The following is a 27,102-nucleotide window of genomic DNA, read 5'->3' as shown; positions in this document are numbered from 1 at the left end:
GTCTAAACACACCTGCAGGGGCACAGAAAACACTGGGGGATTGGAAGTGAAGACACCCGAAACATGGACAACTCTGAGTGTCATAAAAAATTTAACTCAGGGATGTGACAGAACTAGGCCTACAACAACAAATTGAATAAATTATGCGAATAATTTAGGAGTCAGGTCTGCATGGCATTTTCTGTGGCATCCTTTGGTGGGGGCCAGTAATCAGCTAATTATTAACCTTGTTTGTCTCACATGACTGGAGGAGTTTTTTTTAAAGGCAGAGGCAAACACAGTTTACGATACATTGGAGATTAGTCGTCGACATCATTCTTCTTTTCCTGGTTTAGTGACAACTATAGTTTCACCGTGATCTTTTGCTGCTGTGTCATGTGAAATCAGCTGTACTCAAGTTTTCTTCAAGGTTTTAACAAACAATTTTCTCACACTTTGAACATCGGTTACTACCCCAACTTAATGAGGAAGAGAGAGTACTGTTGTTGAGAGACATATACTGAATGAACAGAGGGAGCGCCAAACACAAAGCAATGAAACAAAGACACAATGTAAATTTCTGATTGTTTAACACCGTTTATGTTTTAAAAGCACAAAAACAAACGGTTGGAAGAGTTGTGTGTCTGGTCTGCTGTGAGTGAGAAACACAGACATCTCTCTCTATCAGAACCATTCAGCTATTTTAACTAGGGCTGTCAAACCATGAAAATGTTTAATCAGATTAATCACAAGGTAAATAGATTTCTAAATACCCGAAAAATCTATATTGTTGTGAAAACAGAAAGATAAAAGACAGAAAGTGGATACATAAATTTAATATTTGTTTTTTTATTGATGCAAGTCCAAATTATATTATTATAAGAGTTATTAAGATTGAAAAATCAAATCATTTCAAACTAAAACATAACACACAATAATAAAATGTCACTGAGCATTCGTAGGATGATGTTATTTAGATTTTTCAAACTCAAAGTTAGCCTTGACGTAAACAATTGGGGCAGCTAAGACTTTGCTCTTTCTTTTTTCTTTATTTAGCAAATATAGGATGGCTTAATAAAACTTTTTTCTGTTCTTTTTTAAATAAAACAACAACCAAACTTTGTCACAATTAAATGTGAATGTGAAATCTGAATCTAAGCCCATCTGTACAAGCAGTGTTATGCCAGTTCACACTTAAAAAGAACGAATTCCAAGTTCAGCTCATGCGGATGAAAATGAAGTAGTTCAAGTCATAGTTCATTTTTTAATAGGATGATTTAGGTGGCAACCTAAATAAGGGGGTACAGTCATGGGTTTGGTTATGAATCTATGGTGTCAGATCATGTTTGCGTGTCTCTACACTCATTTTAATACTGAGTCCTGAATGTGAGCATCACATCTTGTGTTGTACTGAGCACAACATGTTGACGAGTCATTTTCATGATGTTTAAATGCAGCCTCATAAACTCTGGAGCGAAAGTTACTTCATGTGCTGATCAGGTCCTGATAACTAGTCATGTGGGTTTATAAGAGAGAGCAGAGTGGAGGACGAGACAGAAACTCAAGCTCGGTACAAACTAACTGCAGCTTCTGCTGTGATCATGACGCAGCGACGCTGATCCCTGAGCAGCTGTGACCAGAGAAACTCTGGTATTTCACTGTTCTTCTACAAAGTCATTGACCAGCTGCTTATCGTGAACGAACTCTGATTTCATTGCATGTGTGTCGCTGTGAGTGACTGAGTGGGGGCGGGTATGGATACATGGAGCGGGTCATTTTGCACAAGATATATTTAACATTATTTTGACTTGTCAAAATGTCATCCTTAATTCCCTTTTAACTACTCAAAACTACAATTTTCAACATCTGTGTTACATAGTAAGATTCAAACTACTTTTGTCATCATTGTGTGTGTTTTTTCTCATTACAAAAATCTGTTGAAATATTATATTATATAAATAAGATATAATTTTATTAAAATAATATTGAATTGTAGTTTCAGATATTAACAATTTAATTCTGTCATAATTCACAAACCTAATATAAGGTATCTTGAATTCAGTTGCATTAAGACATCTTAAACTGTTGGAAAGGGTCAAATGTAGCTTTTGTCTAATAAATCAGTGATAAAATAATTGACAGATATATCAGTTATCCAAATAATTGCTCTATCAAATTGTTTGGATACAAGCTTAATCTACAAATTAACAAATGATTTTCAAAAAATTTCTAATGACCTAAAATTACAATGGCAGAAGATATATTGGAATGAATGATTAATATTTATTCCAAAAAGGGCGCAGTTAAGTGTCTGTTCTAGCATACAATACATTGAGTGGTTACTCTGTTTGGAGAATATATACAGTTAGGTCCATAAATATTTGGATATTGACACAATTTTCATCATTTTGGCTCTGAATTTTAAATGACGCAATCAAGATGTGCTTTAATTGCAGACTTTCAGCTTAAATTTTCAGCATGACATTTTATATGTGGCTCTCCCTTTTTAAAGGGACCAAAGGTAATTGGACAAACTAACATAATCATAAATGTAATTGTCACTTCAATACTTGGTTGCAAATCCTACTGTAAGTGAATAACAAACACACAATGTGACTTGCTAATAAACAATTTGAACAATTAATTAAATTAAAACAATAACTCAGTTTAAGCATTTTATATGTTATTGTAATTGAAGTGACAACAGTCCAGCATGTTTTGCCCTTTTTTTATGGCGTTTCTGACTGCTCAGTTCCTCCATATATCCAATTAAAAACACATGAATGGTCTGTATTTACATAGCAATATTGTAGTCTTGATCACTTCTCAAATTTGCTTTCAGTAAAGTTTTCCATTCACCCATTCATACAATACACATGTGTGCAGCACTTTCTTCATCCCATGTCACTCATACATTGCTGTCAGAGCCATCAAGGTCACTTTTTGGTTCAGTATCTTGCTCAAGGACACTTCAGCATAGACAATGGGGGAGACTGGGATCGAACTGCCGTCCTTCTGGTTAGCGGACAAACTGCTCTAGTTTTAGTAGTGTACATATTGTGATCTTTTTTTTTTTATTGTGCTTCGGCACTGTTACTTTAATTCTGTTTTTCTATTATTGCTGTAACAAGTGAATTTCCCCATTGTGTGGATAAATAAAGAAATCGAATCTAATCTAATCTAAACCACAGCCATCCACCATATATTGTTGTTGATTGTGATCTTGCCTTCGCTATGCTGTCTCTTCCGTGTTTATTTATTTATTGAAATATAGTGCTTGATTCAATACACATGTACAAGCAAATTCATTCAGTGCATCTTGTGCAGCACTTTACTGACACACTGCCGACACAGATTTCAAGGACCATTTGGTATTGGTTTGCCTGCTAGCTGATTGGGACCAAATATTATTATTTGTGTTTTTTTTATATATTAAGTTGAAGGAAGTTAAATGACATATATTATTTGATGGCATATAGGCAGAGTTTTAAGATGCTCCAGCAGCTGTCCTTATCTGGTTTAAAAGAAAGGTTGATTAGGGTGTTATAGGCAAAGCAATGATAATGGCCACACTAGCCCAGGTCAAAGAGGAACTCACAAGCATTTATTGTCTCATTTACTAGAAGGGCTCATGTACTAGAACTATTCTAATAGTAGAACCATATTGCTTGAGATTGCAAACGATCATTTGCTATTTCTGTTATTCCCCACACCAATACTAGATTGTTTTAATTTTGATACAATGTTTTTCAGATACATTTAATTTACTATACATCTACTGATGTAATTAACTCAGAATTCAACCAAAACAAGACTATACCTTAAATAACATATCTCAATTACCTCCTCCTGGCTAGCAAAGTTTATGTAGCATATAGGTCCTGGATAAGCTGCATCATCAGCCAGTATGATAATCACAAAGAATTGACTAGTTTAATCAGGAGACTTCCTAATGCGAAATGAGGAGGAAATTATACTATATTTAATGAAAACTCAGGAGACTGATGTGTTGCTAAAGCTCACTTGTACATGTATATTAAAAGGAAAATAGATGAACAAACCAAAATAGAAAAATGAATAAATTGTAATATATGATACATCTGGCCATCATATCATATTGAAATTGTTAATCTTTTTTGTTATTATTAGGTGCAGATTATTAAGTGCTAATACACACAAATGAATGAGTTCTTAATTTCCATTAAGTAAGTGTCTGGTCTGGAAAGGTAAAGAAAAGGGGCATGTGCTGGGGAAATATGTTATTTTGCTATAAGTTCTTTGTGGTCTCATCCATTCATCAGCTCGCCATCCAAAGTTTATAAAAACCTGGCCAATTTGCCGATGTAGGTTTTCAACCACAAGCAATCGCTTTTAACATTCCCTCTGTAGGGATCTGCAGCATCTCCTCTCCCTGAAGATAACCCATTAATCTGTGTGATTAGTGTCACCTGCTACCAGTGTATGCTACTATGGCCACAGGAACTCGTCTCATTGCGGGATGTCAACACACAGGAATAAATGCGTCCAATACTTTTCCATTTAATTTCTTAAATGGCAATGTCAGTTACGTTAACCCAATGGAGATATTTGGAATGAGTTCAGAGAGCTGTTCACACGACACATCCCAGGTGTGGGTAGGGGCTGGTAAATTGACCAAAAATGTATCAAAACCGACATTGATCCAGTCAAAATTTGTTAATAAAGCAGATTTAAAAAACAACAGAGTTGACCAAAGTGCTGTAAATCATTTAATAGATCAAACATAAACATTATGTTTTTGCTGTTGTTTACCAAACAGCAAAACCTCAAACGGTCAAACCCTCATACATGGTCAGAAATAGCCAATAGGTTTTAAACAAGATTCGAAACCCAAACCAAGTGGGGGCTAGTCTAATCTGGGGGGGCAGCTCATTCCAGAGTTTTGGGCACAAAACAGCAAAGGCTCTGTCCCCCCTGTTTTTCAACCTTGCTTTAAGTACGACAAGTATTTTGTCGGCAGATCTCAGTCAATGTGATGGGATATATGGGTTAAGAAGGTTGGAAAGGCAGGATGGAGCAAGCCTAGTCAGAGTTTTATAGGCAAACAAAATGATCTTGGACTGGTCCCAAAATGTACAGGGAGCCATTGGAGAGATTTGCTCTTGCTGGCGTGTCCCAGTTTGAAGTCAAACGGCAGCAGTCAGGACTAATTGCAAGCGAGAGAAGGAAATCTGGCCAACACCACAATAGGGGTAATTACAATAATCAAGTCGGTTGGAGACAAAGGCATGTATAACCCTCTCAGAATCATTGGATTTCAGAACATAATTAATCTGTTGATACATTTTAAAAATCACCGTAAATTGTAATCCCCTGGATCTGTTACTGCTGGTTTGACAAAAGGAACACGGGAGCCCAGGATAAAAGAGGAATTAGGGGCACCACTAGGTCCAAATATATTATAATTTCTGTTTTGCTGTAATTGAAATTAAAAACGTTTAGAATCAATCAAGTTTCAATGTCCTGGAGACACTCTGACAAGAAAAAAGAAAGAGGTCAGGCAGCTGTAAGGTCTTTAAGTATAAGAATAGCATAATCCCCAGTATTGTTAGCTTAAAAAAAAGTAGTGAAAAACTAAAAGTGCCGATTTGGTGCTGTGAAGAGGTTTAAACCCAGATTGGACTACTTCAAGAGAAATATGAACATTTAAAGGTTCAATGTTCTGAACTTAATTCAGTGAATCTTGTGACATCTAGTGATGAAGTTGCATGTTGCAGCTGAAAACCCCTCAACTCACCCTCTCCATTCAAACATGGAGGATAAACTGTGGTAATCTTCAGTTGTAAAAAAAACTTAAAATGCGTTTAGTTTTTCTAGTTTAGCTATAGGCAAAAAAACGTTGCCCCCTTCCTGATTTTTTTTGCATATTTGTCACACTTGTGTTGTTTCAAATGTTTCAAATCATCAAACCAATTTTAATATTAGAGAAAGATAACCCAAGTTAATGCAAAATGCGGTTTTTAAATGACTTCATTTATTAAGGGAAAAAAGCTATCCAAACCTACTTGGCCCTATGTGAAAAAGTAATTGCCCCCTAAACCGAATAACTGGTTGTGCCACCCTTGGCGGCAACAACTGCAATAAAGCGTGTGCGATAACTGGCAATGAGCCTTTCACATAGCTGTGTAGGTCATGCCACATCATCTCAATGGGATTTTCCGGACTTTGACTAGGCCTCTCCAAAACCTTCATTTTGTATTATTTGAGCCATTCAGAGGTGGACTTGCTGGTGTGTTTCGGATCATTGTCCTGCTGCATAACTCGAGTGCGCTTGAGCTTGAGGTCACAAACTGATTGCTGGACATTCTCCTTCAGAATTTTCTGGTAGAGAGCAGAATTCATGGTTCCATCAATTATGGCAAGTCATCCAGGTCCTGAAGCTGCCCCAGACCATCACACTACCACCACCATGTTTGACTGTTAGTATGATGTTGTTTTCATGAAATGCTATGTTAGTTTTACGCCAGATAGAACGGGACGCACACCTTCCATAAAGTTAAACTTTTGTTGCGTCAGTCCACAGATTAATTGTCCAAAGGTATTGGGGATCATCAAGATGTTTTTTGGCAAACGTGAGATGAGCCTTTGTGTTCTTTTTGGTCAGCAGTGGCATTGGAACTCACCCATGGATGCTATTTTTGCCAAGTCTCTTTCTTCTTGTTGAATCATGAAAAATTACCTTAACTGAGGCAAGTGAGGCCTGCGGTTCTTTAGATGTTGTTCTGGGGTCTTTCATGACCTCCTGGATGAGTCGTCGATGTGCTCTTGGAGTAATTTTGGTCGGCCATTCCTGGGAAGGTTCACCAGTGTTCCAAGTGTTCTCCATTTGTAGATAATGGCTCTCACAGTGGTTCGCTGAAGTCCCAGTTAGAAATGGCTTTGTAACCCTTTCCAGACTGATACATGTCAATTACTTTGTTTCTCATCAGTTTAGGAATTTCTTTAGATTACGGCATGATGTGTTGCTGTAATCAGCTTTCCAAAAAATGTGGTAAATCACAGTTCATTCATTATTTATCAAGGGGGGCAATTCATTTTTCCCTTAGGGCCTAGTAGGTTTGAATAGCTTAATTCCCTTAATAAATGAAATCATCGTTTAAAAACTGCATTTTATATTTACTTGGGTTTTATTTGTCTAATATAAAAATGTTTAATGATCTAAAACATTTAGTGTAACAAATAAGAAAAAAAAAATAAGAAACCAGGAAGGGGGAAAATACTTTTTCACAGCACTGTAGATGTGACACATTAGCAAAAATATCTCTAGGATTATTTTATATATAATTTCTGCCAATAGAAAATTGGCAGAAATTTCTGGTCCATTTCTCCTAAATCTTACACACAAGATTTAGAAATGGGTCTAAAATGATTCATGATTGGGGTATTCAAGTTTGCTTTTTTGATCAAAGGCTGCACCACAGCTTGCTTAAGAAACTTAGGAACAGCACCTGTAGCAATCAATAAATCAATCAAATGTTATTTGTATAGCCCATATTCACAAATTACAATTCATCTCATAGGGCTTTAACAGGGTGTGACACCCTCTGTCCTTAACCCTCAGCAAGAGTAAGGAAGGAAAACTACTAAAAACCCTTTTAACAGGGTAAAAATACGTAGAAACCTCAGAGAGAGCCACATGTGAGGGATCCCTCTCCCAGGACGGACAGAAGTGCAATAGATGCCACGTGTAGGAGAACATCATCAATAATCAAAGTCTCTAGCAGCATCTGATGAGGGTAGACATCCCGAAGGACACCCCAACATGACATGCCAAGCAGTCCCGCTGTAATCACAGTCCATGGTCAGCAACCATCCAGACCACGATCCACCATCCAGACCAGATGCCACTCCAGTCCTCAGTCACCGTCCACCGCCGCCCACCTTGACCCATTACGAGCCACCACCACGGTCCTGATCCACCGCCCGTGCCCAATGCCAACGCGACACAGGGTCCGCCACCAGCACCACGATCAGCCCACATGACTCAGAATCCGCCACACTGGATCCAACACTGCGACCCCCGGTGCGTGATCCACAAACCGCAATCCATGGTGCGGCCACAGAGGCCCTGGATCTGCGGGTGATAAAGTAAAGGGATTCCGGGGAAGGGGGATAGGGATGGAGAAGAGGAAGGAGAAGCTGGAAAGAGAAGCTCCGTGTGTCATGTGTCATAAAATAGAACAAGTAACGTTCTGGCGCACTGAATATGATGCATTGACTGATGACAGGGAGGATGTTCTACTATGGTCCTGTATATATACCTACTTTGTAGGTTTTGGCGTACTGAGGAAGCATTTTAGAGTAGGAGATAAAAGTAAAGGTACCATGTTCTAATTAATACTTTCCCTTTTCTGCTCTTTTTTTTTATCCTATATTTCTTTTCCCTTCCTTACTTCTGCAGCAATTTGGCAAGATTTTAGATGTGGAGATTATTTTTAACGAGCGAGGATCCAAGGTAAGTGCACAAAAACCATACATTTATGAACACTCTATCACACTTACTTTTTCTAGCTGGCTGTATTTGTCCCAAGGCCCTCTCTTCCTTTGTTGTCATCCACTCTCACTATCTTCGTTGCTCCCTTTCTGTCTGTTATATAGTAATTATGGACTTATCACTGAAACTTGACTCCAGGCAGCTTATACCCCTGACCGAACTGTCATACATTGTGGCATACAATGAATTGCACCCACTTATCTTAATGCTGACATTGAGATTCACGCATTCTGCCACCAGGAACTGTCTTCCCTGGCTAGGTTCCCCAACCTATAGTCCTAAAGAAATAACCATCAACAGCTACTATACTCAACCCAGCAAAAATTTAGGACAGTATTGAATCTCAGATTTCACTGAAAAAACTGATAACTTAGTTTGCATTTATAATACATATATAATTTATTAATGTATATAAAAAGATATTGCTTTTACAGAGCAATAGAGTGTCACATAGATTAATATCGCCCCCCACTATGTATTCAGGCCTGAGTGTTCCTCGTGATTAGCAGAAAGTAGTGAATCCTGTATCGAGATTACAACATTGGATGCAGTTCACAGATATTATCTGGAAAATCAATTACAGTTTGATTGGACCAGGACACATAAACCTATCAAGTGGATTTAATTGTCCTCAATACCAGCAACTCAACAGTGTCAAAGCAGTCCAGCAGCAGCATCTGTGTGTCCAAGCCAAATGATAATCCATAACAAGGATTTGCTTGAAACGATGCACCTATCTGCTTCAATTCTACTCTGCATGTGTCCAGCTGGTCCCTCAGCCAAAACAATAAAACCAATAGGTTTTACTGTTGAACAAGAATTTGTATTTTGTCCAATAATGGTGCTTGTGAAGGGTCTCAATACAGGATGACACATTACAGGATGGCTACACTCAGTTATAATTGTGTGTGCATTATCGAATGGCCTCTCCATGTTCCTGCAAGGTGTAATGTAAATTTAATGTAAATCAGTAGACAGTGGATCAATTTACTACTCTTTAATGGAGTTGATTTTAATTGTTTGTATGTGTGTTTGTGTATGAGTGTGGTTCTGAAAAAGAAACCAAACAATGTAGCTTTTATTAACAGCTCAATCATAATATACATAATCACAAGCATAATAATCATAATCATCAGCCACAGATATTCAGAAGCACATAGCTTAGCTGCAATGCACGTCCAACAAATTATAAGAACCTAAACCATTTCAGTCACAGAATATGAATGTTATATAGACGTAGAAACACAACTGCTCATTTGAACAACTGTGTGCTACATTAGCGACACCACACATGAATTACAAATGGTAAGAAACTTCCAATGTCTAAACCTAAACATAACAGGACCGTCAGGTGCCATTCACATACTTGATCAGATTAAGATTAAGATTATTAAGATATGTTTATTTATACCAAACACATGCACAGACATGCACAACACACTCGTGCAATGGTAGGTAAATTTAACCTCTGCATTTAACCCATCTGTGTGCAGGACACACAGAGCAGTCAGCGACCATGTACGGCGCTCGGGGAGCAGATGTTGGGGGAGTAAGGTGCCTTGCTCAGGGGCACTAGACAGGGTAGGGAGATTCTTGGATTTTTGGACAGATCAATCCAGGTTCGTCTTTTGTTGTTTCTCCATGGAGTTGAACCAGAGACGAACCAGAGACCTTCTCTGCCAATAGTCCAAGCTTCTGCCACTAGACCATCGCCTCTCCCTTAAGGCATTCTGAATATGATTCACAAACACAATGATTTCAGAACCAAACAAATTTGCAGAGACAACGTACCTGATGAATAAGCTAAACAACAAAATTAGCTTTTCTCTGGATGCACACACAGGAATGGCTCTGTCAACTGAACAATAGAAGCATCTACAACTAGCACTTAGCCGAAGCTTTCATATCAAGGCTTGTGACACAATCGATATTTTGTGGAAAAAACTCATCATATAAAAGTAATTAACTTGAACAACATTTTTCTCATCATTTGTGTTTTTTTCATCAGAAACTCATGTTATTTATTGCTAATCTCAAAATTGTATTAAACAAAGGGCCAAATGATAATTATGTCAATCCTGGCATACACCTGCATACACCTGCGAACTACACCTCAAAGTATGACATGGGCAGCCTTTTAGGTTGGTAAAAACTTAATTTATGTTTTAATGGCACACTTACTCAAGATTTCTCCAGATGCTGCCAAAAGAGAGAGAAGGGGAGGGAGCACAGCAAAGAGCACTGCACACAGGTCTACCATGAGGCAATGGAGCAACACACAAAGTTAAAGATCTTAAGTGTCAATATGCGCGTGGAAACAATTTTGTTCATTAAGAAACTGTATCAGGATCCATGGCAACAACTGCAGTTTATCTGGGTAGCTGTGTGACCATTCCTGTGTGTTCAAGAAAGCCTGGAACTCGAAGGATTCCTCTTTTCTGAACTGCAGTGTCTGTGTATCCATTTCCGAGGAAGAAACCAGCCAGTCTCTTAGCTATGATGCTGAACACTGAGCAACAAGATGATTCGTAACTTGCTGATGTTCTTGGAGTCGTCCACTTTTGGAGTCCAGACATGTTTTTCCTCTCTTCCAGATGACTTGAGGATCCTCCAATGCAGGTGTAGCAGCTTGGTGCAGTGCTTGTACACCTTGTAGGCTGCCTCTGGTCAAGGCCACAGCAAGCTCTGGTGGAATAATCACTGCGTTACACTGCCCAAAGTCCTGTTCTCTGGTGGGATCAGAATAGGGGTCATGAAGGTGTTGGTCACTTTCGTCCTTTCAAATAACATTAACTCAAAAATAACAACATATATATCAGTGTATTAAGTAAACAAGTATTTACACTATAATAGCATGTTGTGCTTTTTTGTGCCACCCCAAGATTTTCAGTGTCCTTGTGGCACCAACCACTTTTCTCAGCCTATCAAGTAGTGACTTAACATTCAGCCTTACACCAGATGTACAGTGGTACAGTGGTGGTAACTGAAAGTGATGATATGCCACAAGGTATAAAATACTTATCTACTTACACTATAATAGCATGTTGTGCTTTTTCTGCCACCCCAAGATTTTCAGTGTCCTCATCACTGAGGACACCACTGTTGTCAGGTCTGCCAGTAGATAAAAACCAGTGACCGCTTTAACTTGTGCCCTGTGACTATTGACCTGTTTATATTTATTTGTTATTTTTGAATGCCCATCATTAACTGCACCAACCACTTTTCTCAGCCTATCAAGTAGTGACTTAACATTCAGCCTTACACCAGATGTACAGTGGTACAGTGGTGGTAACTGAAAGTGATGATATGCCACAAGGTATAAAATACTGATTAACATTACCATATAATAAAGTACTGTTGGCAACATTATTTCTAAACGTACCCCTTCAATACACCTCTCTAATTGATTAATTCATGATCTATCAATGTGATGCAACTCAAAAATAAGTATTGTAATTTCCACCACTAGTGACTGAAAGAAGTACAGTATGGGTGATTCGTTCTTTCGTATATGCAACCTATAAAGGTCTGGACTTTTGGAAACCACTCTCTTGTTCAAGGCTGAGGACGCATACAAGATGTTAAGAGCGAGCCGAGTCCTTGGGCTCAGAGGGTCACAACTGACTGATCACATAGAGATTGAAATTGTATGGCAGTTATCTGCTTTCACAGGGTCTCAGCACACCAGCTGAGCAACTTTACTTTGCATTAAATACATACACCCGAAAATCCTCACAACCTAAACTAAATAGTGTGTTGAGGCACTTATTGCCTCTGCTAATTTGGTGCAGTCCAGTTGTGAAAAAAGCTGACAAAAACACTAACAAAATATGTTGAATGCAAAGATAAATGCGGGAATGTGTGTGTATCTGTGTGTAAGAGAGAGAGAGAGAGAGACAGAGAGAGAGAGACAGAGAGAGAGAGAGAGAGTGCCTAATGTCACTCTGCCTTCTGCCTCTAGAGCTACACCTCCTCCTGACCTGCAGCTCTCTCATCATTGCTTTATGTGTGTTTTCTTTTCTCTGTCTTTCCCTGTTTGTTTCATCATCACATTTCTTGACTACTTTCCTTTATTGCTTAACTCCACCTCTTTGCCACTGCAGGGATTTGGGTTTGTAACATTCGAAACAAGTGCAGATGCTGATCGTGCAAGGGACAAACTAAATGGTACAATCGTAGAAGGACGGAAAATTGAGGTGCCTTCCTTGTCCTGTCTCTTTTTACTTCCTATACTCCCTCCTCTTCTCTTAATCCCTCCCCCTGACTCTCTCCTTCCTTGCTCTCTCCTTCCTACAGTGCTCCTTCCCTTCTCTCTCTTCCCTTCTTCTATTTCTTCTCTCCTACCCGCCTGCTGCACCTTGAATACTGCATGCCGAACCCTGATCAGTAAGTGTGTGTGACAAAGACAAAGTCAGATCTTTTCAGTGTGTTGCAGTGTTTAATGGCATGAATGCTTAATTCAGCTTTGCTTATGAAAGGTTTTGTCATGTGTGTTTGGGTTTTTGGATTTTAGATAATCATCCATTACTCAAATAAACTCCTTCAAAATGACAATCAATGATCTACCAGTGTGTTTTACACCTTTTAAAAATGTTTTCCCTAAAACAGTTCAATCTTTTGTCACTCAATCCATTTTCCAGGGTTTTTTTTTTTTGATTCAGAAAGGTTCATAGAGCAAATTACTGCTTCTTTGTTTTTCCATTAACATTTTCAAAAAAGTGAGTCTGAATATAGAGATTTTATTCTAGTGGGCAGAGGTAAAGCAAATAATCTTCCTCCATAATAGCCACCAGAAACTATGGAAGGAGTTGTTTCTGTGATTGAATGACACGGGTTGAGTGATGAAGTTGTAATAGAAGAAGGAAGCGCCATTCCAGGAAGATAGGGAATGTTGTCATTTATGCATCAATACTAATATAAAAACATACTAATTTCGCAAAAAGATACCGAAAAATGTGTCCACGCCCTTGTAACATCCAGACTGGACTAGTGTTATTCATTATTATCAGTCTCCAGCTGTAAGTCGTTAAAGACTCTGCAGCTTGTCCAAAATGTTGCAGCACGTGTCGTGATGAGAACCAAGAAAAGAGAGCACATTTCTCTAGTATTGGCATCGCTACACTGGCTTTCGGTTAAATCTAGAATAGAATTTAAAATTCTCCTCCTCACCTTCAAGGCCCTTAATAAAATGGCGCCATTTTACCTTAAAGAGCTGTTAGTACCCTATCAACCCACTAGAGCACTAGAGCAGCAATTCAGGCCTACTTGTCGTCCCTAAAGTCTCTGAAAGTAGAGTAGGAGCCAGAGCTTTCATCATCAAGCCCCTCTCCTGTGGAATAATCTCTCGCTTTCAGTTCGGGGAGCAGACACAATCTGTTCGTTTTAGAGTAGGCTCAAAACCCTCCTTTTTGATAAAGCGTATAGTTAGAGCTGGTCCAGTCTTGTCTTAGACCTTCTCTTAGTTATGCTGCTATAGGTCTAGAAGGTTGATAACATCAACTGGCGGCATGCATTAATAAGTGTGGCAGAGCGTAACTTAACCTATGTTCTAAGATAGGAAGTTTAGTTCAAAAAGGCATAGAGGTTTTGATGTCTGATCTACTGATCTGGCCACATGGTTTTCATAGTACTGCCATACAAACCAGTAATGCAATAAAGCAATAATGTGCATGCATAAATGAGGTGCAATGATCCTTCCTGCTGTATGACTTTACTATGACTGGAGTTGAAACAATGGAGAGACTACAACAAATCCATGTGAAGAAATTGGCTGGTTATTCCCCCAATTTTCAGCTTGATTACCCTTTAACAACAAGCCGTCCAAGCTCAGTTTACCAGTGTCATCAGTGGTGGAGGAATTCAAAGCTACCAAGGCAAGAGTAACTAACCCTCTGCTACTGTCAGATACAGTGCCTTGCATAAGTATTCACCCCCTTTGGACTTTTCTACATTTTGTCATGGTATAACCACAGATTAAAATGTATTTCATTGTGAGTTTATGTAATGGCCAACACAAAATAGTGCATCATTTGGAAGTGGGGGGAAATATTACATGGATTTCACAATTATTTACAAATAAAAATCGGAAAAGTGTTGAGTGCATATGTATTCACCCCCTTTACTGTGAAACCCCTAACAAAGATCTGGTGCGACCAATTGCATTCACAAGTCACATTTGCAAGTCACATAATTAGTAAATAGGGTCCACCTGTCTGCATTTAATCTCAGTATAAATACACCTGTTCTGTGACGGACTCAGAGTTTGTTGGAGATCATTACTGAACAAACAGCATCATGAAGACCAAGGAGCTCACCAAACAGGTCAGGGATAAAGTTGTGGAGAAATATGAAGCAAGGTTAGGTTATAAAAAAATATCCAGAGCTTTGAACATCTCTCTGAGCACCATAAAATCAATCATAAGAAAATGGAAAGAATATGGCACAACCGCAAACCTACCAAGAGGAGGCCGTCCACCCAAACTGAAGAGTCGGACAAGGAGAAAATTAATCAGAGAAGCAACCAGGAGGCCCATGGTTACTCTGGAGGAGTTGCAGAGATCCACAGCTGAGGTGGGAGAATCTGTCCACAGGACAACTATTAGTCGTCTACTCCACAAATCTGGCCTTTATGGAAGAGTGGCAAGAAGAAAGCCATTGTTGAAAGGGATCCATAAAAAATCCCGTTTGGAGTTTGCCAGAAGCCATGTGGGAGACACAGCAAACATGTGGAAGAAGGTGCTCTGGTCAGATGAGACCAAAATTTAACTTTTTGGCCTCAATGCAAAACGCTATGTGTGGCGAAAACCCAACACTGCCCATCACCCTGAGCACACCATCCCAACAGTGAAACATGGTGGTGGTAGCATCATGCTGTGGGGATGCTTCTCTTCAGCAGGTACAGGGAAACTGGTCAGAATAGAAGGACAGATGGATGGAGCCAAATACAGGGAAATCCTTGAAGAAAATCTAATGCAGTCTGCAAAAGACTTGAGACTGGGGCGGAGGTTCATCTTCCAGCAGGACAATGACCCTAAACATACAGCCAGAGCTACAAAGGAATGGTTTGGATTAAAGAATGTTGATGTCTTAAAATGACCCAGTCAAAGCCCAGACCTCAATCCAATAGAGAATCTATGGCAAGACTTGAAGATTGCGGTTCACAGACGGTCTCCATCCAATCTGACTGAGCTTCATCTTTTTTGCCAAGAAGAATGGACAAACCTTTCCATCTCTAGATGTGCAAAGCTGGTAGAGACATACCCCAAAAGACTTGCAGCTGTAATTGCAGCGAAAGGGGGTTCTACCAAGTATTGATACAGGGGGGTGAATACTCATGCACCCAACAGATGTCAACTTTTCTGTTCTCATTATTGTTTGTGTCACAATAAAATTTATTTTGCACCGCCAAAGTACTATGCATGTTTTGTTGATCAAACGGGAAAAAGTTTATTTAAGTCTATTTGACTTCCAGTTAGTAGCAGTACATAATGGGAAAAAGTCCAAGGGGGTTGAATACTTATGCAAGGCACTGTATGTTAACAAGACCATCAAGTGTGGCAGGAGATGGAAGCCTCAGGAATCAGTGAGAGAAGAAGAAGCATACTGGAAGCATCAGGAGATTATTGAAACTGTCTGCCAGGATGGCTGGGACTTGGGTAATTTCCAGCCTTGTTGTGGTGCAAAGGGACTGAGAGGCTACAGAAGAAGATTGCAGTGTAAAAGCGGCAGGGCTCGCCTACCAAGGCTAGTGGATGCAGTGGGACCAGATACTGTCCTGGAAGGAAATCTGGGCTACCGACAAGGGCAAGTAGACTTTCCTCCTGCGAGCTGTTGCTGACCTGTTGCCAAATCATAACAACCTAAAGATCTGGGAGCAAAGAGGATAACACATCTTGTAAGCAGCGCAGAGCAATCATCTGTATCCTTATTGGATGCGTGAAATTGCAGATAGAGGCATGACAAGGTCTTAATGGAAATTGCTAAATGGAAAAACCTGGAAAGATTGAAAGCTAGTAAACCAGGTATCGTCATCCATATTTACTAACTTCCAGAGGGATGGTGAAATGGCTCCGGCAGCAAGAATACCAGCCAAGAATCCATCCTCTTATCTTGCATCGCAAAGACCATCGTTGTAGACAAACTCACAGTGCCTTGGGAGGACTCTCACCAACAGAAGAGAGTACCAGGATCCTTATTCCCTCCCTAGCAACATCAATGCACAATTTTCTGCCGAAGATTGGTTTGGAAACAATAGAACCAAAAAAAGTCTCTAGGGAGTTTTCGATGGCGGCTGGACTACCTCAAGATGAGTGTGGCTTTGGAGACACAGCAGTTGGAATCTTTCTTCAAGTGAAGAATAACATTGTTCACTGCCCACTCAGGGGACATTTTTAGAGCAGGGGTGTCCAAACTACGGCCCGCAGGCCTTCTGCGGCCTGCCATCCATTTTAAATTTGCCCGTCTCAAAAAAATTAAAATTAAAGAAAATATATATAATACTTCTTCTTTTTTTAAACTAGCAATTTAGTAGCACTTAAATGGCACTTTACTTATAGCACTTTGTAGTTTTGCTATATTCTTGATTCTTGTTGTTCGGTGTTTGTCCCCTCGGGTACCCTTGAATGCATTGATTGTAAATCACTTTGGATTAAAGTGTCAGCTAAATTAATTGTAACGTAACGGACTATGGCCCACTGTATTGTACTTCTCAGTTTAGACACTAGGTGGCGCCCATCTCACCCCTGACCTGCCAGCTGTCCCTCAAAACGCCGCCAAGGCCCCCGCCCTGAGCGACGCAATTGAGGCGCACTGTCAACAGTCCTATCAAGGGCAGGGGGGCATGGCATGAATGGCCCAGACCTTCACATTATTTTTCTGTATGTGGCACTCGGGATAAAAAAGTTTGGACACCCCTGGTTTAGAGGGACATATAAGTCTAGGCAGAGGGGGGTAGGGCAGTTGTCCTCCAACCATAAGGGCAACAGCTCAAATCCCAGCCCATGCCTAATCATCCGGGGGTTGAACCCCCCCAAAACATGCCCCCTCATAGATGTTGAATGCACTACTTGTAGGTCACTTTTGATAAAAGCATCAGTTAAATGACATGTAATGTCATGAAACGTTCATGAACCTGAGACACCTGCTGAAGATGCAGATGGGTTACCAACAATGCAATCACGCTAACCGTCCTGCCACCATTAAGAGGAGAGACTTCCAACATCACCTTTTAAGTGTGAAACATCACTGATGCATTATTTTACCTGAAGAAAGATTATTTCGTTTTATTTAAGTCTTAGTTAAATTACCTTGGACTGTATTCATGACAAACAAGATCTTTGCCCTAAACAGAAACATGAAAAGGATATTGAGCAGATATAATATATATATTTTCCATTGCTAAATTAGTGGTAGTGTTGTGAATACAGAAAATAGTGAAATAATAAAGTCTAAATTTACATTTTAGTAGCATCTTGAGACATAGCATTTAAATCAATGTAACTATAGATGCAAATTAAACATTGCAATGAAATGTTGATCAATTCTCACTATATTGTGTGGCTTCACAAAAATTAACACCTTTGTTTTAACCTCAAGCCTCTTTTAAGTCCCTCAAACAGACACAAACTTAAGTAGGAACATTATATGCAGTACAGTGGTGAATAGCAGGGGAATTTCCAATAGTTTATAAGAGCAGAGGTTGGAAGGTTGTTCCAATTTTAATTTTTAAATGACATCTAGAAGTCTTGTGTGACAGTGTGATTCGTATCAGTAAATACAGTTTATAAATAATACATTTAAGTTCACATAGTATAATTATTAGGGATGAGCGAGTACAGCATTATCTGTATCTGTATCTGTATCTGTTAACCATATGAATTATCTGTATCCGTATCCGTACTCGGAGTGGGCGGGGCCTAACCCGGAAGTGGGTGTGATTTAACCCGGGAGTGTGTGTGTGTGTGTGTGTGTGTGTGTGTGTGTGTGTTTGAGTGAGTAAGAGAGAGACATAGAGAGAGAGGGGGAGTGTGTGTGTGTGTGTGTGTGTGTAGCTTAATTTGTAATATTTTTTATACCACTACTACCTAGAATGTGTCAGACACTCAGTGCGTGAAGTAAAATAACAAACTGGTTAGAGCCAACTGACGGTTTAAAAAAAAAAAAAAAAACTCCAACGACTGGCAGAGCGAGGGAGAGATAGAGAGAGAGAGAGAGAGAGTGAGGGAGCGTAGCCAGACGCTAGAGAGTAGTCAGACACTTAATGCGTGAAGTAAAAAAAAAAAACTGTTTAACAAAAACAAAAAAAAAAATCTCCGACAGGCAGAGACGCAACGCGAGTCGCTTTCTACCAGCACCACGTCTGAACGAACCCACGTTTAACAGAACTCTACTGGTTAATAAGTAAGTACAAACTGAAATAAAAACAAACTTCAAGCTGAAGAAACCCTAAACGTTAACCGAAAAGACCCGCGAACCTGAGTGACTGAGAGAGACAGAGAGCTGTTCTGTGAGTGAGTGAGCAGAGCGGTGTGTGAAGGGGAGGAGCGCTGTGACGCTGTGTGAGGATTTTCATTCAGTCCGAGCACAGATAATGACTCGTATTACTCGTATAATACTCGTGCTCGGCAAAAGTGCTTTATCCGTACCGGATACTCGTTTCAGCCGAGTATCCGGCTCATCTCTAATAATTATCCCTCTAGCGGACATTGCAATTATGATGGCAAAGTCTGCTGAGTGTAAGGTCAAGGTGGATGGATGGACTGAACAAATATTGGATCTTAATGGAGGACACCACTCTTCACTTCTTGTTTACAACTGTCATTTAATGCTTCTTTTAACCATGACAGTGATTGTTCTATTACCAGCTTGGTATTATAACCACAATGGTGAATGTCGTCTTAATTAAGCAAAGTGCTGTTGTTGAACATCATCTTTGACTAACTGCATGTAGCCTCACTTGCTGAAATGCTAAAATTCCAGCATGGCATGAAGAAAGCTTATAATGTGGATTATTCACACTGTGCAGGTTTTGCTTGTTGTTTGATCTGTGTGTCTTGTTGTTTGTTCTAGTTGTGTGTGTGTGTGAGTGTGTGTCCTTTCATTGACAGCTGTACGTCTGTCAACAGGTCAACAATGCCACTGCCAGAGTAATGACTAACAAAAAGGTGACCAACCCTTATACAAATGGTGAGAATTCAGCTTTATGACTATATTTTTCTTGTCACCATCCTAATTGTTGCTGCCCATTTCTTCCATTATTATGCATTACATAGGAACTGGTGTAACTAAACCTTGATGCCATTTTATATCGCTGAAAATCAATGTTTATGGATATTCAGCATTGTTGTTGATTGATTCAGGTCAACATCTTGACATTGTAGTGCAGAGATTAAATTATAGACTTTCTTTGGTAAAAATGCTCAGTGACTGCCCTCTATTGGTTGTAACTCATTTATTTCAATGGTATTTAGCTGTTAGCTGATCTAGAGGCAGCTGACGGACACTGCACAGAGTGCGGACTGACTGTGCAGATTGTGGGAGAAGTAATATGAAAGAGTGGATTGAATATTTTTATTTAAGCCTTCCTTTAATCTTAACAATGTGGGAAGGAAAATGGTCGAAAATAATCACAAAACTATAATTTATCACAGTAATTTCTGGGACACTGCATTGTCCAGCAAAATGTGTTATCGTGTCAGGCCTAGCTGACTGTATTAGTAATTCAAACGGCCCGGCAAGATGTGTTCTTAGCAATAAGGAAAGTCCGGAAACAAGAACCCTCTAAAAATGTGTGCTGCACTTCGGATGTTTTTCTCTCTACTCGCTTCCAATTTTTACCCCAACATCTTTTGAATTTCACGCTGTGACTGTTACTCAACCGGTACAATTAACTATTGTTGTCCTCTACCGTCCACCAGGTTCTTTGGGAGATTTTTTGGAGGAATTAGATGTCCTCCTGTCAAACTTCCCAGAAAATGGCCCTGCACTTATCCTTCTGGGTGACTTTAACATCCAGACAGACAAGTCATCTGATCTTTTACTTTTACTCTCTTCTTTTGCTCTCTCACTCAGTCCTTCCCCTCCTACTCACAAAGCCGGTAACCACCTGGACTATATTTTCACCAGAAACTGCTCAACATCTAACCTCACTGTAACCCCACTTCATGTCTCCGACCACTTCTTTATCTCTTACTCTCTCCCATTATCTCAAACTGACAACCTTAACACATCAACAGAGTCTGTACCTGTCCGTCGCAACATTTGTTCCCTCTCTCCTTCCTCTCTAGCCTCCTCTGTATTATCAGCCCTCCCTTTCACTGACTCTTTCTCCTTCATGCATCCTAACTCTGCCACTGACATTCTCCTTTCTACTCTGTCCTCCTCTCTTGACTCTCTCTGTCCTCTTACGTCACGACAGGTCCGTAAGTCCTTCCCAGCTCCGTGGTTGTCTGACTCGGTGCGTGCCGACAGAGCCACTATGGGAGCATCAGAAAGGAAATGGCAGAAATCTAAACACCTGGACGACCTGCTAGCTTATCACTCTCTTCTCTCCTCTTCTCGCCTCTATTTCCACAGCCAAAAGCACTTTTTACCAAACTGCAATTCAAGCCTCATTTTCTAACCCCAAAAAACTCTTCTCCATCTTTTCCAACCTCCTCAACCCTCCCAGTCCCCCTCCTCCTTCCTCCCTTCTACCAAGCCACTTTGTCAACGACTTTACAAAAAATAGATGACATACGCTCTTTATTTTCTGATCCTCCTTCTATAACCACACGTCAAACAACTTCATTTTCATCCCCTTCGCTCTCCTCTTTCACCCCCCTGTCTCCCAATCAAGTTCTGACCTTGATAACCTCCGCCCGCCCGACCACCTGCCCCCTTGACCCAATCCCTTCTCACATTCTCCAGTCTATTGCCCCTGACCTTCTTCCTTTTCTTAACCATCTAATCAACACTTCCCTGTCAACTGGCTGTTTCCCTAATTCTCTGAATGAGGCAAGAGTAAATCCTCTCCTGAAGAAACCCACCCTCGACCCGTCTGAAGTAAATAACTACAGACCTGTCTCTCTCCTTCCATTTGTTTCCAAAATTCTTGAGCGTGCTATCTTTAATCAACTTTCCCCCTATCTTAACCACAATAATCTTCTTGACCCTCACCAGTCTGGTTTCAAGGCAGGTCACTCAACTGAGACTGCCCTCCTTGCTGTCTCTGAGCAGCTTCACACTGCTAGAGCAGCCTCTCTCTCCTCTGTCCTCATCCTTCTAGACCTCTCTGCTGCATTTGACACATTGAACCACCAGATCCTCATTTCCTCCCTTCAGGACCCCAGTGTCTCAGGCTCTGCTCTCTCCCTGCTCTCTTCCTACCTCAATAAACGCACTTATAGGGTAACTTAGAGAGGATCTGTGTTTGAACCTTGTCCCCTCACTACTGGGGTCCCTCAAGGTTCTGTCCTTGGTCCTCTCCTCTTCTCTTTGTACACCAACTCCCTCTGCTCTGTCATTCACTCACACGGCTTTTCCTACCATAGCTATGCCGATGACACCCAACTAATCCTGTCTTTTCCCCGATCAGAAACACAGGTAGCAGCACTAATCACTGCCTGTCTGACCGACATCTCTCAGTGGATGTCTCAACACCATCTGAAGATTAACCTTGACAAGACTGAACTACCTTTCCTTCCAGGGAAAGACTCTCCCATCCACGACCTTACTATTAACTTTGACAACTCTGTGTTAACCCCCACTCAGACGGCTAGGAACCTGGGCATAACACTCGATAGCCAACTCTCCCTTACTGCCAACATTACTGCAACAACACGGTCCTGTAGATTCATGCTGTACAACATCAGGAGAATACGCCCCCTTTTCACTCAGAAGGCGGTGCAGGTTCTGGTCCAGGCTCTGGTCATCTGACCCCTAGATTACTGTAACTCCCTCCTGGCAGGTCTACCTGCTACTGCCATCCGACCTTTGCAGCTCATCCAGAATGCAGCAGCTCGACTGGTTTTTAACCAACCTAAATTCACTCACACTACTCCTCTCCTCCACTCCCTTCACTGGTTACCAGTGGCTGCTCGCATCCGGTTCAAAACACTAGTACTTGCGTACCATGCTGTGAACGGATCCGGTCCAGTCTACATCCAGGACATGGTCAAACGTTACACCCCACCCCGTTCACTCTGCTCTGCGTCGGCTAATCGGCTCGTTGCTCCCTCACTGCGAGCTAAACACTCATCAAAAACACGACTGTTTGCCTTCCTGGCTCCTAAATGGTGGAATGAGCCCCCCATTGACATCCGGACATCAGAAAGTTTACACATCTTCCGCCGAAAGCTAAAAACATACCTCTTCCGACTTTACCTTGAATTAAAAAAAAAAAAAAAAAAAAATACTAACAACTTTTGAAACTAACACTTTAGTAGCACTTAAATGGCACTTACTTATAGCACTTTGTAGTTTTGCTTTATTTTGAAGAAATTGTATTTTCTTGATTCTTGTCGTCCTTGGTATGTACCCTCGGGTTTGAATGCACTTATTGTAAGTCGCTTTGGATAAAAGCGTCAGCTAAATGAAATGTGATTAATGTAATGTATTTTTTATTATTACTTTAAGAAGCGAGGCACCTCAGCCAAAACTTAGGAAGGTTGTTACACTTTATCATCCAAATCTAGCTTTTGAGCTGGCACTATGAATGGAAAGAAAGCCGAAAGCGATGAATGGAAGCTAGTCAGTGGACTCTGTCTTAACTTGTAAAGAGTTGTTCACATTTGATTAACTAGTGCCGTTCATGTTCTAAACCTGCCTATTTGGAATAGGCGGTTTGCTTGGCCTGTGGCAATGCTCTGGAGCTACTTTGAAATCTATCCTTTTCATTAGTGACCCCTAATTATATTTAGTTTGTTGTGCAATAGTAGGAGTAGAATTGACGTTGGCTTATTATTAATAATCATGAAATATGATTATTAAATTAACAATTATTTATTAAAAATAATCAAAAATGATAAAGCTATTAATTAAGAACAGTAACACATTTAATTAGAAATGATACGGTTATCCATTAATAATAGTTAAAATAATTAATGAAAACAATAAAATTATCAATTAAGAATAATACAAATCTGTAATCATTGCTTATTGTCGCGGGGCACCACCCTGGTTACAGGGACCAACAATTCAATCTTTAAATATCAGTCTCATAATGATAAATGTCAAATCAATAATCTCAATATTTAATATTAATAATTATTTAATTAACAGTGAAGGCTTCTAAGTTCGAGCACAGGCAATCATAATCCAGCTGCAATCACATACATATGCACAAATAATCACAGACTACAGATACTTTAATTACAAAAGCATTTATTAAAAAGGGGAAATAAAGTTAGTGTTATTTAATGTTTCATCATTTTAACAAACTCCGATATTTCAAAGATAAACACAGCAGCAGCACTTATCACAATTCAGAAAGTACATGTAAAACCGGCGGTCTACCTATGTATGTCTGTCATGGCATGCGTGTGTGTCTGTGTCAAAGTGTCTCTCTGTGAGTGTGTCTATGTGTGTGCATGTGAAATACAGTTAGTGTTATTTAATGATTCATAATTTTAACAAACTCCCATATTTCAAAGATAACAACAGCAGCCGCTTATCACAATTTAGAAAACACATGTATTCATCTATGTGTATCTGTGTGTGTGTATCTGTCTGTGTCTATCAATGTGTCTCTGTGTCTGTGTGTGTGTGTGTGTGAGAGAGAGAGAGAGAGAGAGAGAGAGAAAAAGAAGGGGGGCGTGGCGATGACGAAGTCACGTCACATCTAAGATGGCGGCCGATCATGATTCGTGGAACCAAGGCCTAAAAACTCTCAAAATGGCGAATTGACTACAAAACAAGATGGCGGAGCCGTTATGAATTTAGAGCCAGAATGGGGGGAGAGTGAGAGAGGAGGCGTGGCAATAATAGACTCAAAATGGTGGTTTAACTTGCGTTCTTCAAAATGGAGTCTATGTTAATGACACCATGTGGCCGGAGCTCACACTGGTGGTCACATGAATTACACAAAGGGATTTTCAGACAAAGAGAATTCTTTGTCTCTGCTTTGGCGTTCGGCCGCATGGCTTCCAGATGTGTCCAGCCTCTCTGAATATAGATTTAACTATGTTACATGAACTGTATTCTAAATACAGATCGGATGTGTGTATAGGTCGGTTTAGAAGGAGAGAGAGAGAGAGAGAGAGAATACAAGGAGAGAGCAAAGCTCTTTAAAAGCAACGTCAGAGACAAGTTACATTTACTTTACCACTCAGCACCCAAGTGGCGTTGTGTGCTGAGGTTTGACCAGTAAAGTCTCTTTAAAGTTGTTCAAACGGTCACAATGAGCTGGAGACGCTGCTCACGGCGCTTAAAAACTATGGCACAAGGCCGTAACCGGAAACCGGAAGTGGCGAATAGCCGCTAAAAACACTGGAGACTCTGCGGTCTCATACAAAACAAATACATTCAAGTATTAAAACAATACGCTACGTATTAGATTAACATCTGCCCAGACAATAAAGCCTCTTACTGTGACCTTCACGGTGTTGCATGCGCGTGTCGCGCGGATATTTCGGAAGTCCAGTGAATAATCGTGGTCGCTCAAGCTCTGTTGCGCTGGTTCCTCTGTCGCAGCGGTGTCGGCTGGGCCGAATAGGAGCAGATTCGTCTTACTCCTCAACGGGATGAACATCGTCCTTCGTCAGGGATGTGGAGGTCGTGCTCCTCAGCGGAATGAATCTCGCGCTTCTGCAGGGGACGGCTGTGGATTTGGAAAGAAAGTCTCTGAGCTCGGCCAGCGAGCGAGTGAGTTCCTGTGCACGGCCTTTTCAAGTTAAAAACAAAAATAGTCTCTATCAAAGTAAGATCAAACTTAAGATAAAAGAAAATAAAAGAAATGAAAGAAAATAACTCTGGTTGCCCCCTTTAGCAACTAAATCATCTGGAAAGACCCGGAGGGGTCTGTTGACGTCTTCAGAGCAGGGGAAATGGCTGATAAACTAGAAGTTAAGGTTACCCCCTTTTGCAACTAAAACAGCTGGGAGGCCCCGAAGGGGCCTCATGATGTCTTCAGAGCAGGGTAAAAATGGCTGATAATTGATGTCTCAGTGGTTTTATTCTACCTGAGAGGTTCTGCCTCCTTGAGGTGCTGGTCATGGGATGATGCTGGCTTTTAGCCAATTGAGTGTCAGAGGTCAAAGGAGAGTGGGAGCGGCCAGGAGCAGAGCAGGGGTTTCTGGGGAGACCCCAGGGATTAAGTTAACACCAGAAGATACAATCTCCATGCTGGATCTTAGAGGGAGACTTTAGCTGGCTTCATCTTGGCTCAAAGGCCACGCTTTTACGACCCATTGTGTGTGGATCCTACCACATGGTTAGTTCTGTAGGGACTCTTGCCCAACAAGTTCTACAATAAACTGTCACTGCAAGTTTTGTGCAAATTAATTTATATACCATGCAGAGTGAAGGTAGAAAAAATTCTGGTTAATTTCTCCCCCCCAAAATTAAGGGAGGTTTCTTTATTACTGTTTGAAAGATTTACTTAAAAAATTCTGTAATTCAGCTTGATATAAGACATTGCAGCTCAAAATGAATGCTTTGCTTTTGCTTTGAAGACAGATCACACACCCACATTAACACACTGACTGTTACAGAGAACTGGTCGCTTTACTATTTAAGTTACTTTACTATTTAAGTTACTTACTTTGGTCCAAATTGCACCAAACTTCCCATGATCACTAAGACTCCACTTGACAAGTGTGAAGATTCCACAATATATGCATTCCACATACAGAGTCGTGAAATTAGGTAAATTAAATTGGGATTTGTCAAAGAGTATGAAAAATTTGATTTGTTTTGAAATATCATGAAAATAGCAAAGTAAAATCTCTTCTTACGAGTGGTGAGCAGAGAAAGAGTAAGATTGGAGATGGAGGAGGGGACTTTGTCATGATGGACAAGGAAGATTTGGTAAATGGATGATAAGCTGAATGGGTTAATGAGAATGATGAGAGCTGTGGAATTTAAAAGAAAGCAAGGGGGAGGGGATGGATGTTCAAGGGAGAGAATTAAATGACCAGACACATGAGCATATGCACACACATGCACACAGTCACATCCATGTCTATCTTGTTTTTGGGTGCAGAGATAGAGGATAACCCCTAAAGGGTTTCCCATTTGTCACTGTCACCAGGCCAGTGCAGGCCTGTACATACATAAACACACACACAAATACACACACACACACACACACACACATATGCATGGAGGAAGACGAACAAAAAAAGAACAAGAAGGGGGCGAGTGGGTTCCAAATGTGTAAAAGTTAATCGATTGGTCAAACAAAATGTAGAAATAAGCACTTTGGTGTAACATACTAAGATGGAAGCAGCAATTTTGGCATTATGATACATAGCTTCATGGAGAAATCAAATACTAACATTCATCCTGTGTGTGTGTGTTTGTGTCTCCTGTGCAGGCTGGAAGCTGAATCCAGTAGTTGGAGCCGTTTATGGTCCTGAATTTTATGCAGGTTAGTAAACACACAGGTCTGAAAA

General features: G+C 40.3%; 1 protein-coding gene across 1 annotated transcript in view; it reads left to right on the top strand.

Moving 5' to 3' along the window:
* Positions 1 to 27,102, top strand: part of rbfox3a (RNA binding fox-1 homolog 3a) — a 67,217-nt gene that overhangs the window by 12,678 nt on the left and 27,437 nt on the right. Inside the window, exons 3-6 of the mRNA XM_062378710.1 lie at positions 8,420 to 8,473; positions 12,616 to 12,708; positions 19,636 to 19,696; positions 27,024 to 27,077. Coding sequence (XP_062234694.1) covers positions 8,420 to 8,473; positions 12,616 to 12,708; positions 19,636 to 19,696; positions 27,024 to 27,077 — 262 coding nt within the window. The remainder of the gene's footprint in view (positions 1 to 8,419; positions 8,474 to 12,615; positions 12,709 to 19,635; positions 19,697 to 27,023; positions 27,078 to 27,102) is intronic.

The sequence above is a fragment of the Platichthys flesus genome, chromosome 20 (genome assembly GCF_949316205.1).
Source record: "Platichthys flesus chromosome 20, fPlaFle2.1, whole genome shotgun sequence".
NCBI lineage: Eukaryota > Metazoa > Chordata > Actinopteri > Pleuronectiformes > Pleuronectidae > Platichthys > Platichthys flesus.
The sequence above is the reverse complement of the archived record's forward strand: the minus strand, read 5'-3'. Positions and strand labels throughout refer to the sequence as shown.